The 13,367-nt window shown below is 29.4% G+C and overlaps 1 protein-coding gene across 1 annotated transcript in view; it reads left to right on the top strand.

Annotated features, from left to right (window-relative positions):
- The first annotated feature begins 4,582 nt into the window (after positions 1-4,582).
- LOC117177669 overlaps positions 4,583-13,367 on the top strand; it is a 16,074-nt gene continuing 7,289 nt past the window's right edge. The window contains exons 1-3 of the mRNA XM_033368495.1: positions 4,583-4,621; positions 4,713-4,946; positions 5,176-5,334. Coding sequence (XP_033224386.1) covers positions 4,583-4,621; positions 4,713-4,946; positions 5,176-5,334 — 432 coding nt within the window. The remainder of the gene's footprint in view (positions 4,622-4,712; positions 4,947-5,175; positions 5,335-13,367) is intronic.

Below are 13,367 nucleotides of genomic sequence, written 5' to 3'. Positions count from 1 at the left end.
TTTTTTTCCATTTTTCTTAACGAACAATTTTTTTTTTCAATTGGTTATAAAAACACGTAAACTCAGAAGATGTGGATTGTGACTGCACCATATATCTAGTCGAGAGTGATGCTGACTGAAAACAGATGATTTGGAGCGATTCGCGCGCCATCTGTTGGTCATTCTAAGGACTTATTGAACTACCCTCGTACATATAGAATGATTCAAATATTTATATCAAAAGTCTCTTCGTGTAGATTGAAGTATGACTTCCCATAAAAACCCTAAATGAAAGAAATTTAAGGTTTCTATCATGAAACATCACACTTCAATCTATATTCTTTTTATATTAAAAGAAATTATTATGTACGCTTATGTCTCTCGCCAATTTAGAAAAATAAAACGTTAAAAAGCCTCTTTTCGGGAAAACACGCATTTAAAAATGGCAAGTTTCATAAGCGCACGTCCGCTTATGACACATGTCAATCATAAAAAAGAATATAGATTGAAGAATGATTTCCATTGAAATTCTGAATTAGGGGTTTTATGGGAAATCGTACTTCAATCTATATTCTATTTTATGTTTAAAAAAATATGCCCGCTGTGTGGGCACATTTTTGTTGAGCGCTAATATGCGTTAAATCGAAAACTGTGATTTAAACTTCTGAGGAATTACAGCCATAAATTGTAACTGAAATTGTTTTCGATTTATTTTTAACGAATGTTCTCAAAGCACCAATGTCTTTGACGATTACATTCTCATTACGAAACTCACGCTTCGCGCTCGATAACTTGTGTCCAATTGAAAAACTTCATCAAGATAATTTGTAAATCTTGTTCGAATCTACTACACAGCAAAAACAAATACTTAATTTAATTCGAAAATCCGGTTGAATTTAAGGTGTCAAAAAAAGAATAATAGGCAATCTGAAATTAAGAATTACATCTGAACATTAAATTGAGGGAATTAGATTCCTGAAATTCAGGTCGGGGTACAGAGTATCATGCTCAGTTTCGAGCTCGGTAGACCTTGGTTTATCCACAATAGGTGTTCAAAATGAATTTTAAAATTAAAAATTTTCACACAAAATTTTTTAATAATCTACATATTTTTTAAGTATGACTACAGAAATTAAAAATAATTTTTTTAAACAAATAGTGATTATGAAATGATATTTTTTGATTGGAAAATAGAAAAACACTGACTCAAATATGGATTTAATATTTATCAACAAAAAAATTTTATTATGACCCAAATTAATACACAAAATGTTTTAAACCTGAAGAAGGCACAAAAATGTGGCCGAAACGTTGTTATAAACTAATTTTATTAATAAATGATCGTATGACCGAAGATTAAAAATGGAAATTTTAATTTCAATGTTTATTACTCTATTTGAAATTCACTCTGGTAATACAATTCTCGAAGATTGACGGAAAAAATTTAATTCTAAGGAAAAAGCGTCTTTTATTTACAATATTGGTGAAACTGTACTTCGTTTTGTGTTTCGCAAAATTAAATCGTTCATTATCGATTCTAAATCAATGTCGTCGACAAAATTTAATGTATGGAATTCCATACAGGGAATTTTTCCATGTTTGGAAGGCTCCATGCATTCCATTTATGTTTCGCCGCCTCTGATTAAATCAATCAAAGTTTTGTAGAATCAGATAAATAAATGCATTGCTTTACATATTTGACTAAAGTTTGGAGACATTTTTTCATCTCCCTTGCTGTATTTGGTGTCCTGAAACGAAACCCTTATTACAATATTTTTTAATGTTTACTCAAACATGTTTTAAAGATCATGTTTTTAAATTAAATTGCATGAAAGTTATGTTTTTTATATTTCTCCATACACACTAAACACACCATATACGAAATATTTTGAGCCATTTGAAGAAAAAAAGGGAATATTCTTAAATATATATTATTTTAATAGAAGATGTTTTAAAGTTTCGTTTTTTGGGCCATTAATTTATGAACATATTTTTGTAATCCTAATGAGGCCATAAGTTTTGTGAGCAAAACATTAAAATAACGTAATTCATGAATCTTTTTTAACTAAAATTCATCTCTTTTGCTGAAAATATTTAATTTAGTAAATTTAACTGTGCGTAGATTTCTTAAATGCATAATATGCTCAGAATATGCTCAGAATTTAAATTCGAACAGAGGATTTGTAGAGAAATTAATGCATTTTTTCAAACAAATGTATATCATAATCAATACATATATTTTTACAAAAACATTCTAGAGTGAAATAAGCATGCTTTTTTAAATGATAGGCAGGTAATTCCAGAAAGTCAGGGAATACCCGTGAAAACCTGACAAAATTAGGAAATTTTCGTAAAACTAAAGATGAAGTTAATTTTATTATTGTGGTTAAAAATCGCAACTATTTGTTTGAAAATCAATCTGTTTTAGTTGAGGATTCAAACTATTTCGTTGACAAACAATCTTCTTTGGTTGAATTCAACTATTTTTTGTACAAAATTAAAATCCTTTTTGGTTGACATATCAAAAATCACGTTTTTCGTAGCAAATTGATCTTTTTTGCTTTAAAATTCAACTATTTTTTGAAAATTCGTATTTATTTGATAGAAGAGTACACTCATTAGTTGAAAATTCAACTATTTTATTTTTGGTAGAAAATTCATCCTTTTGGAAATTCATGTATTTGGTTAAAAATTAAATTTTTTTAAATTGAAGATTCATCATTATAGTAAAAAATTCACTTTAACTATTCTATTTTTGCCTGAAAATTCATATCTTTAATTGAAAATGAATAATTTTCCTGGAAACTCGATTTTTTGCATAAAATTTACTTTTCTTCTAACTGCGAATTGAACTATTATATTTTTGGTTTGTAAATTTATCTTCTTCAGTTGAAAATTTATATACTTTATTGAAACTGTATCTTTTTGGTATAAAATTTATGTTTTGGGTTTAAATTTGAATTACTTTGTTGAGAATTTATTTTACTGATTGAAAATCGATTGTTTTAACTGAAAATTTAGTTCTTTGATTTTTGGTTTAAAATTTTTTTTTTTAAGAAAGAAACTAGTTTGCTGAAAGTTCGTTTTTTTCGCTGGACATTTAGTTTTCTAACATTTTAACTATTCTAATTTTGGTTGAAAATTGATCTTTTCTAGATGAAAATTAATGTACTTTGTTGAAAATGAATCTACCTTGGTATAAAATTAATCGTTTGGGTTGAAAATTCTACTAACTGTTTGGGTAAAACTTCATACTTTTGGCTAAAGATTCATACTTTTAGTTAAAAATTAATTTCTATGGTTAAAAATTTATCTATTTGACTAAAAAACACAAATAAAAAGTGTTTTAAATATATTTAGAAGCATAATTTTTTTGCATTAACATTATTATCTTCTAGGAGTATGGTTTGTTTTATAGCTAGAAGAATTTCGAAATTGGAGTACTGTAGCAACCCTGAATGAGGCACTGTTTAATTCCAATAATATTTTTTCTATTACTTGTACTTTTATATCAATTAAATTTAGCGCCCCTTCCATTTTGAAGAAATACATTTTCCCGCGAAATTCAAATAATGTAATTATTATTGATAAAGATAGAAAATACGATTTTTTAAACCCTATTTCAAAATGCTCATAAGTTTTCATTAAATTTCTAAAGCACATAAGGTTTGAGCATATTATCGAGCTTATTCGCATGCACATGAGAATTTTAAAATGCACCTAGTCTCTTTAAAACACTAACTGCGAACCTAATGAAGAAAAAAGTTGAATTGACTGTGTATTTAGTCAACTGAATAGTATTATTTTTCAAATTAAAAAATGTTACAAAGATTTTATTTCTCTGTAATACATTCCCTAATTCATAATTCTTTGCTCATATTATTGTATGACCAGCGTTTATTTTATAATGAAATTCCTTATTTTTTCAGAATGAATGTGAAAAAGAGAAGAACACTGATATTTTAAGTGGAGATCCTGCCTGTTTGCCAGTGCCATTGTCAAATCATGAAATTCAACTTCTCTCAGAGAACAAGCCAGCAGCAATAAAAAAGAAAGTGTACCCTGCAGACTCGTCAGGAAAATCATTTTCTAATATTTATTACACACGTAATATGGCAAATGGAGAGTCCTGCAAAAGATCTTGGTTAATGTATTCTGTTTCTACTAACAGAATGTTTTGTTTTTGTTGTATAATTTTTGGTAGAGATGCATGGGTACCATTGACTGCCGAGGGTTTTTCGGATTGCCAACACGCTTCTCAACATCTCTCGAGGCACGAAAAAAGGCCTTAAGATCAGGGGAAACTATAGGTAGATTAGATCAAGAAATTTTAGAAGCAGAGAAGCCTTATTGGCAGCAAGTGATTGAACGTATAGTGTACGTGGTTCAATTTTTAGCTCAGAAAAATTTAGCCTTTCGTGGAAGTTCAGATAGGAGTATTTCAAACCAACAACGGCAATTTTTTAAAAGCTGTTGAAATGATTGCGAGGTTCGACCCTGTCATGATGGTCACGTCATTCAAAACGAGCTAATTGATTTAATAGCAGAGCGTATTTTAAAAATAACTATAACAAAAGTTCGAAAAGCGAAGTATTATCCTATAATGATAGATTGTACTCCTGATGTAGGTCACTTTGAACAAGTAACTTTTATTATACGCTTCGTTGATATGGATGAAAAAAGAATGAGAATTTGAGATTTGTGAACATTTCCTTGGTTTTTCTGAAATTAAGGACACTACAGGAAAAGGTGCAACAGATTTTGTCACTGAAAAACTCAAAGCTCTCGACTTAGATGTAGACGATATTCGGGGACAATGTTACGATAATGGTTCTAACATGCGCGGTCAATTAAAAGGAGTACAAAGCAGAATTTTGCAAATAAAGCCGAGAGCTTTTTTCGTTTCTTGTAATCCGCGTAGTCTCAATTTAGTTGTAAATGATGTTGCCAAAGCCAATGCAGAAACGGTAGATTTCTTTGACAATGTACAAGAATCATATAACTTTCTTTCGGCGTCTACAAAGAGATGGGATGTAATAATTTTTTATTTTCCACAATTAACACTAAAACCGCTATCAGGGACGCGATGGTCTTGCAGGAGTGATTCTGTATAAGAAATTTGCGACACCACATTGATAAAATAAAGAGCTTAAGTTCCTGTGTTCCATTTTAATATGGAATGGAGTTTTATTGAAGATTAATGTGGCCAGTAAACTTTTGCAGGATCCTCACATGAATCTTCCGGAATCTGTAGAAATTCTTGAAGATTTAAGTACGTTTTTCACTGACAAAAGAACTGACGAAGCTTTCAAAGAATATCTGACTGAAGCTACACACTTAGCAACCGCTTTAAAGGTAGACATCAAGTTTAAAAACCTGATGGGTACGCGACAAAGAGTAGATGATCCCGAGAAATGTTTTAAAGTTGATTTCTAATTCACAATCTTGAACGTAATAATCATGTCCTTGCAAGAACGGTATGAGTTTATTAGACAATTCTAAAATATGTTCAGTTTTGTGTTTAACAGTACTACCCTTCCAAAGATGGATAAATTAGACATTCTAAAAAAGTGCAAGAATTTACAAGAAAATCTTACAAACGAAGACGAAAATCGCTCAGATATATTAAGCGTGGATTTGTATGATGAACTTATTGCGTTAAGAACTTACCTCAAGCCGAACATGAGTTCATGTGAAATTTTGACCTTCATACTAAAAGAAAACTTGCATCTCGTATTTCCAAACACGCTCATGACTTACCGAATATTAAACACTTTGCCTGTATCTGTCGCAAGCGCGGAGCGATCCTTTTCAAAATTGAAAATAATAAAAAACTACTTGTGAACATCGATGGCGGAAAAAAGACTGTCAAACTTGACGATGATATCAATTGAGCGAGTGATTACGAAAGTATTGGATGTGTCTGAACTGGTTGAAGAATTTGCCAAGATTAAAGCAAGGCGAGCAAATTTCTTTTGAATCCTTATTATATGTAAATAATGTGTATATTAATAATAATGTAAATAATATCAATAATTTTTCAATAAAAATAGAGCATACGTATGTAAAAAATGTCTTCTTTTTCATTTCTTAAAAGAAAAGGGGAAGGGGGGGGGCAAAAAAACGGTTGCACACGGGCGGCCTAATATATGGTATAACTCCGGCTCTGGCCGCGACACTAACCAACGCGACATAGCAGTGCAAGCGTTCTGTAACGTCATGCAAGGCAGTACGAACCTGAAATTCAGGAAAGTTATATTCCTTCATTTTAGGCGATGAAAGCCTTACAGGTTATTTTAGGTTGCCTTCAACTTACTTTCAGAATTGAATAATGAAATTTAGGCGGATACTTTACTTTATTCCAGTAGTAAAATGCTGATTTCTTACTTATAAGATAAGTTATTGCTTTATTCAAGATAGTTTGCACACGTAAATTCAGGTACTTCCTTAATTCAAGACAAATCTGAAATTAAGTCGAATATAACTTTAAGTATTTATTTTTACTGTGTAAGAACAACGTTTTAAATTTAGGGGCCGTTTATACATTTGATCTTTATATAAAGATACTTTTTTTAGTTCCATAGGACACTTCCAAGGCTGTTATTTTTTAATACATTTTCTTTAAATACATTATAATCTAATCATATTTTCTGAATATTTACTGAAGTAAGTTTAATGGATAAATCGTAAAATAATATTTTCCTAATATGAAAATTCAGTGAACAAAACATGTTTTGTAAAATACATTTCGTTTTGCTATACCCTTTTTTCTCGCTTTTCCGATTGAATTTGAACTGAATTAATATATAGAACCCAATCAGTGAATCCATCAATTTTTGGTTGAAAATTCAACAATATTATATATTTGTGGTTAAGAATTCATCTCGTTATTTGGTTACAAATTCTATTATTTGATTGGAAATTTAATTATTTTGTTGAAAAAGCTATTATTTTGTTAAAAAGTCACCATTTCCCAAACATCTTTGTTTAAAAATCATCTTTTGCCTTAAATTTGGAACTCGTTTGCTGAAAATTCAGTTTCTTTGATGAAGATTCATCTTTTTAGTAGAATATTCATCTATTTGGTTAAAGTGAACTATTTTATTAAAAACTCGTTTGTTTTTTTCTTGTAAGAAATAATTTTTTTAGCTTAAAGTGTAACTATTACATGTCTGGTTGAAAAATTATATACTTATAATTAAAGTTTGATATTTTCTAGTTGGAAATTCAACCATTTGGTTAAAAATTCGTCTTCTTTGGTTGAACATTGAACAACTTCGTTGCAAGCTGAACCACTTGTACTTTATTGAGAAATATTTTTTTTTAAATAAAAGTTTTTATTCTTTGATACATCAACTATAAGTTGTTTCGTTGAGATTCATCATTTAAGTAACAAATTCATATTTTCGGGTTGAAAATTGAACTGCTTTGTTGAAAATTCGTATTTTTGGCTTAAAAATTAAATAATTTGTTTTTGATTTTAAGTTAAAATCCTTTTCGGTTAAAATATCCACTATTATACTTTTTTCGCTGAGAATTCATTTTTTTCTATTAAAATTTAAACTACACTTGGTTGAAAATTAAACTTCTTGGAAATTTATCTCTTTAACTAAAACGGTCACTATTTTATTGAAAATCTAATTTATATACTGAAAATTGAACTATTCACTGTGTTCTAAAAAATGCATCTCTTTGTTATAAAAAATCATCTTTTTAGTTAAAAATGAACTTTTTTGTTGAAAAATCATATTGCTGAAAATTCAACTTTTTTCGTAGATAATTTGCCTTTTTGGCTTCAAAGTTCATCATTTTTGTTTAAAATTCGTTTTTTTGGCAGAAAATTCAACTTTGTGGTGGAAAATTAATCTTTTTCGTTGAAAATTAAACTATTTAATAAACAATTAATATTTTTCCATTCCAAATTTAACTAAGTAATTGAAAGTTGTACTATTTTCCTGAAAAATAATTTTTTAAATCTTCATCTTATTGGTAAAAAATTAGTTTTTTCATCTGGACATTATACGATAATTTATCATTTAAAAAATCAACTTTTTGGTTATAAACTTAATATTTTTTAGTAAAAAAATTCGTTTAATTCAACAGTTTCATAATGCGTCTTTTGGAAAAAAATTCATATATATTATATAAAAGTCATCGCTTTTGGTTGAAAATTAATTTTTTTGATGAAATTGAAATGTCTTGTCTTCGAACAAAATGATCTAATTGACTTGAAAAGTTAACTATGTGGTTAAAAGTTAAATTATTTTGACAAAAATTCATCTTTTGCTTCAAAGTTCAACTATTTGGTTGTTAATACAACTTTTTGGTTAAAAATTAATTAATCGTGCAAATCAATAATTCTATCCTATAATATCATATTTTATCCCGCAGAAAAAAATGCGATGAATCTCATTTTCTGAGCCGGCGAATATCGCTGGCGCGCTTATACTATACTGATATCAAACGTAGTTATATAATGTATCCGGAAAACAGAATGCAATCGAGTATCCCAGCGTCGACTTTCGAGGTCAAGAACGATTCGTTGACTGTTTAATTCTTTCGCGCGTGAATCCACATACAAGCAATATAAGCATTGAAAAAAGAAATATTTCATCAGATCACCTCCATCCAATACCAGATACTATCGGCTCGAATTAATATTTAATGAAACAATTAATCATTCCGGTTGAACAGTATGCCCAAAAAATAATTATTTCCGCATTTGGTTCATTTCAGAAAACATTTTGTTTAAATTAACAAATTTTGTGATCAGGTGATCAAGATTCGTTGGCTGCGATCAATAGAAGTTTTTGGTTGAACCATTTTGTTCATTTTATAAAGTAGTTTATTGATTCAACTACATTTTTTGATTTAATCTACCAAGCATTTTAATTCTTTAGTGAAAAAAAAACATAAAAAGTAATCCGTTTGCATCTAGGTGATCCTTATCGTAATAAGTGATCCTAAAAGGGAATCCAATGGCGGATTGAGAAGTGAATATTCCTATCTGTTTATTTCCAAGATTAAGAACAAAGGAATTTTTTTATTAAATAAATAAAGCATCCCGCAATATTTCAATTAAAAATTGTTTGTCGCGGGATTTTCTCGTCTTGTGATATAGAATAGGCTAAGTAGACCAAGATGAAACAGAAATGTAAATTATGTGGCGTTCTTTTTAGAGAAACTAAAAGTTTTGGGTAAATCAACCAAATTCTTTTCCTAGTCCAGAAAAAATATTATAATATTATTACTATAACGAAAATTTTACTATTGCAAAAAATATTGGTACGAGTACGGTTAAATATTTTCTTGATCCTAGTAAATATTCAATGGTACAAAAAAAACTATTTTTTTTTCTTTGACGTTTTCTAATGTAAAAAGTATTGGTAATATTGGAAGTATTTTTTTGTTGAAATTTTCTAATGCAGAAAATATTGATACTATAATGCGGATATAATATTTTCTTGATCCAAGTAAATATTGTGGCTCGTATTAATATTTTCTTCAATTAATGCCACAAAAAATTCTTTTGTTGAAGTTTTCTAATGCAGAAAATATTGGTACGAATACGCGGATTTAATATTTTCTTGATCCAAGTAAATTTTGCGGATCATATTAATATACTTTCTTTATTTAATGCTACAAAAAAACTACTGTTTTCTTTCTTTGAAATTTTCAAATGCAGAAAAGGTATTGGTTCGATTGCGGATACAATATTTTTTCGAGCCAAGAAAGTATTGCGGATCGTGCTAATACTTTCTTCATTCAATGCTACAAATTTTTGTTGTTGAAATTTTCTAATGCAGAAAATATTGGTACGAATACGGTTACAATATTTTCTTGATCCAATGATATTGAGGATCGTACTAACACTTACTTCATTCAACGCTACAAAAAAAAAATTCTTGTTGAAATTTTCTAATGAAGAAAATATTGTTACGAATGCGGATACAATACTTTTTCGATCCAAGTAAATATTGCCTCTAAAAAGAGTTATGTACTTTCGTTTGTATTCTTTGAATCACATGTTAACACACATGTTGAAGGTATTCTTGAACTGTAGATTCCAACATGACTCTTAGAACAAAAAATGTCATCAGGTACATAAAAACTTTCATATGTAGATTGTGGACTGAGGAGGATTATCAAGTTTCAGTGCGCAGTTGCAATTTCAACTGCAACGTATTTTCATGCGCTCCTGTGAATATAGAGCGGTGGTTGCGTCAGGTCGATTCAATTCAGCCTTTTCCGGTTGCTTATTTCGTGTACGAGTCTGTAACTGCCATCTTGCACGCCTGCGTTCGCCTGTGAGAGCAGAAAGGCAAAGTTATGTGCCGTGATGCGCAGCATGAAATTATTATTATGTCCACACGGAATCCTACTTGAGGAATTACCGAACTTGTAAAGAAATACTGTAGAACTTTTTCTATCAAGAGATTTGAAAATTATTCCGAAAAGTCGATTGAAAACAGAGTGGAAGACTGGACATTTCGCAGACCGCCCTAAGACGAGAAACACGTCGGAGTTCGGTAATTCCAAGGTCGCAGCGCCATTTCCAACAGGAAAAAAATATTCCGATTTATAGAGGGGCTTCTATATTTAGCCTGCTTTGTACAGCAGGAGGAAGGAAGAACAGAGATAACTGATATTCAATGTATATTGTTATCTTTGTTATAATTTGCACACATTAAAAATTAAAAACATGCGTGTGACGTGAAACGAAGAACCGACTTTTAGGATCGAAAACTCGATTTCCCGATATTTATTGATTATGAATAATTAAGGTTTTCCCTATATCGAATAAAAAAATCCCCATTGCTCTACAATCAAAATTTAATTTTCGCGTAAACTCATTTTCGGTCCTAAGGCTGGTTTCTTCGTTAAAATCTTGAAAATTACCCAAAACCTATCAAAAATATCTTGAAATTTAGCGAAAATTGATGTAAGGTCATCAGAAAAATTATGAAAATTATTGTAGATTTATTATTATTCATATAAAATAACAAATATTGAACAGGCGATTGGTCTAAAAATAGTTGCATTTACTTATGTTTTATATTTATATAAAATTTTTTAAGTGTTTCAAAATGATCTTTGGGATCAAAAAAATCGTGGAACAGAAAACATAATCATTAACATCACCACTAAATAAGATGAAGGAAAAACAAAATGGGCTTATTTACTCAGTTTTCATTCTCAATTATTCAAAAGTAGATATTTTTAATGCTCTGGAATGAATAAAAAAACTTGAAAGGTATTTACAAATAATTGTTTATAATTAAGAAACATCACACGAAACAGAAAAAAATCATTTTAAACCTCTTCATCATTTCTTTGAGTTAGAGAGAAGAAAACAAAATGGGCATTACCCATTTGTCATTCTCAATAAAAAGGGCCGCATTTCTATACTTCTGACCTTATTATTCACAAAAAAAAAACACGAATATTTCGTAAACTAAACAAATAAATTTGAAAATTTTTTAAATGAAGCTTTGCAGCAACCCTATTTTATAATTGAGTATTCTAATATTACGGAGTTTGACTAAAATTAATTAATTTCGGCGAAATTAAGTAATAAATCGTGACATAGCTTTGCTTTTAAGAAAGAAAAGTCATTTATTTCATTATCGTTGGCAATTTGGAAAATGTGCGATTAGGCAATCCACCACGAAAAATTATAATTTTCATTAATTAAGGTTATAACCTCAATTGCCGGCGACTTATGTCATAATACTTTTTTATAATAAGTCATTTTAAGTAGTTTTATAGCAAATCAAGTTATATCAAAGACAATTTAAAAGATTGAAGGATTTTCAAGGAATTTTAAAGGTTTTTTAAAGAATCCAAAAAAGTTCAAGGATTTGCAAGAGATTTGAACAAATTTTAAGAAAGTCAAGTGAGTTATTGAAAAGTTATTAACAGAGATGTAATTCATTTTTGGAGATTTCAAGGTTTTTAAATAAATTGATTGGTTTAAGGAATTTCAAGAGATTTTTAGGAGTCTAAGAAAATTTAAAGGATTTTGGATTTAAAAGATTTGAATTAATTTTAGTCAATTTTACAATATTTAAAATTATTTCAAAGAAGTTGTAGGGAGTTCAAAAAAATTCGGAGGACTTTAAGGATTTTCAAGAAATCTTACAAGGTTTCTAAGAATTCAATTTTCTTCAAAAATCTTCAAGGAATCTTCAAGGTTCTTTTTAAAGGATTTAAAACTAATTCAAAAATAATTCAAAAAGGTTGAAGGATTTACAAGTTATTTTGTAAGATTTTAAGACAGTTTTAGAGGTCTTGAAGAATTTCAAGGGAGTTTTTGAAAAGTTATTAAAAAAGATTTTAATGAATTTGAAAAAGTTTAAAGATTTTAAGGATTTTTAAGAGATTTAAAGGTATTTAAGAAAACGTAAAAGACTTTAAGAGATTTGAATTCATTTAAGTCAATTTCGTGAAACTTCGAAAGATTTCAAATGATTGTAAAGAAGTTGAAGAAATTTAAAAAAAAATCAGAAGAGTTTAAGGATTATCAAGAAATCTTACATGATTTCTAAGAAGGATCACAGTCTTTGATAATTTTTGTTTTCTCAAAGTGCAAGAATAATCTCTTGACATCTTTGAAAAACACACTTTAACGAAGTAGAAAAATTCAAAAATTTTGACCGCCAACTATCTCAACAATGCAACCTAACCTCAACCACGGCACATTATATTTTTTCTTGATAGATTGTCCAAATCGCACACTTGCACAATTGCTAACAATAATGAAAGAAATGACTTTTCTATCTGAGAAGCAAAGCCATATCACGATTTTTCACTTACTTTCGCCTAAAAAAATTCATTTTAGTCAAACTCCTATGTAATCAAAGTTTTTCAATCCACCAAGTGGTATGGCCTTATAGATTTCGACGTTACACGGAAAAAAATGGAAAGTCTGTTTGGCCATATAAATGTGCAGACAGATCATATTGCAGGTTCGACTATAGGACAGCTTTTGAATATGGCTAAACCGGCTAAAATAAAAAGAAGACAGCCAAATCGACAATCTCAGAAAGACGTCTCGATTGTCTCAAATCGTCTTCTCGGTCATCTGAAGCTGGCTGACCGTATCATTGTGAAGGGTCGGATCGGAAATCTCAGATGGTCGATCTGATTTTCTCAGACATTCGACTGGGTCGTATTTGATGGTCGATTCGATTATCTCAGAATTTTGACGTAGTCATTTCGTATGGGCGATTCGATCATTTTTAAAGGATCGACTTGATTATTTCGAAGTATCAATATAGATATTTAAGAAAGAAAAATTCGGTTATCACAAAGGGTCGATTCGAAAATCTGAGATGGTGGAAAGGACTATTTATGATAGTCAAATACATATTTTAAAATTATTTTTA

The sequence above is a fragment of the Belonocnema kinseyi genome, chromosome 1 (assembly GCF_010883055.1).
Source record: "Belonocnema kinseyi isolate 2016_QV_RU_SX_M_011 chromosome 1, B_treatae_v1, whole genome shotgun sequence".
Taxonomy (NCBI): Eukaryota; Metazoa; Arthropoda; class Insecta; order Hymenoptera; family Cynipidae; genus Belonocnema; species Belonocnema kinseyi.
This window is presented reverse-complemented; position numbering and strand designations above follow the sequence as displayed.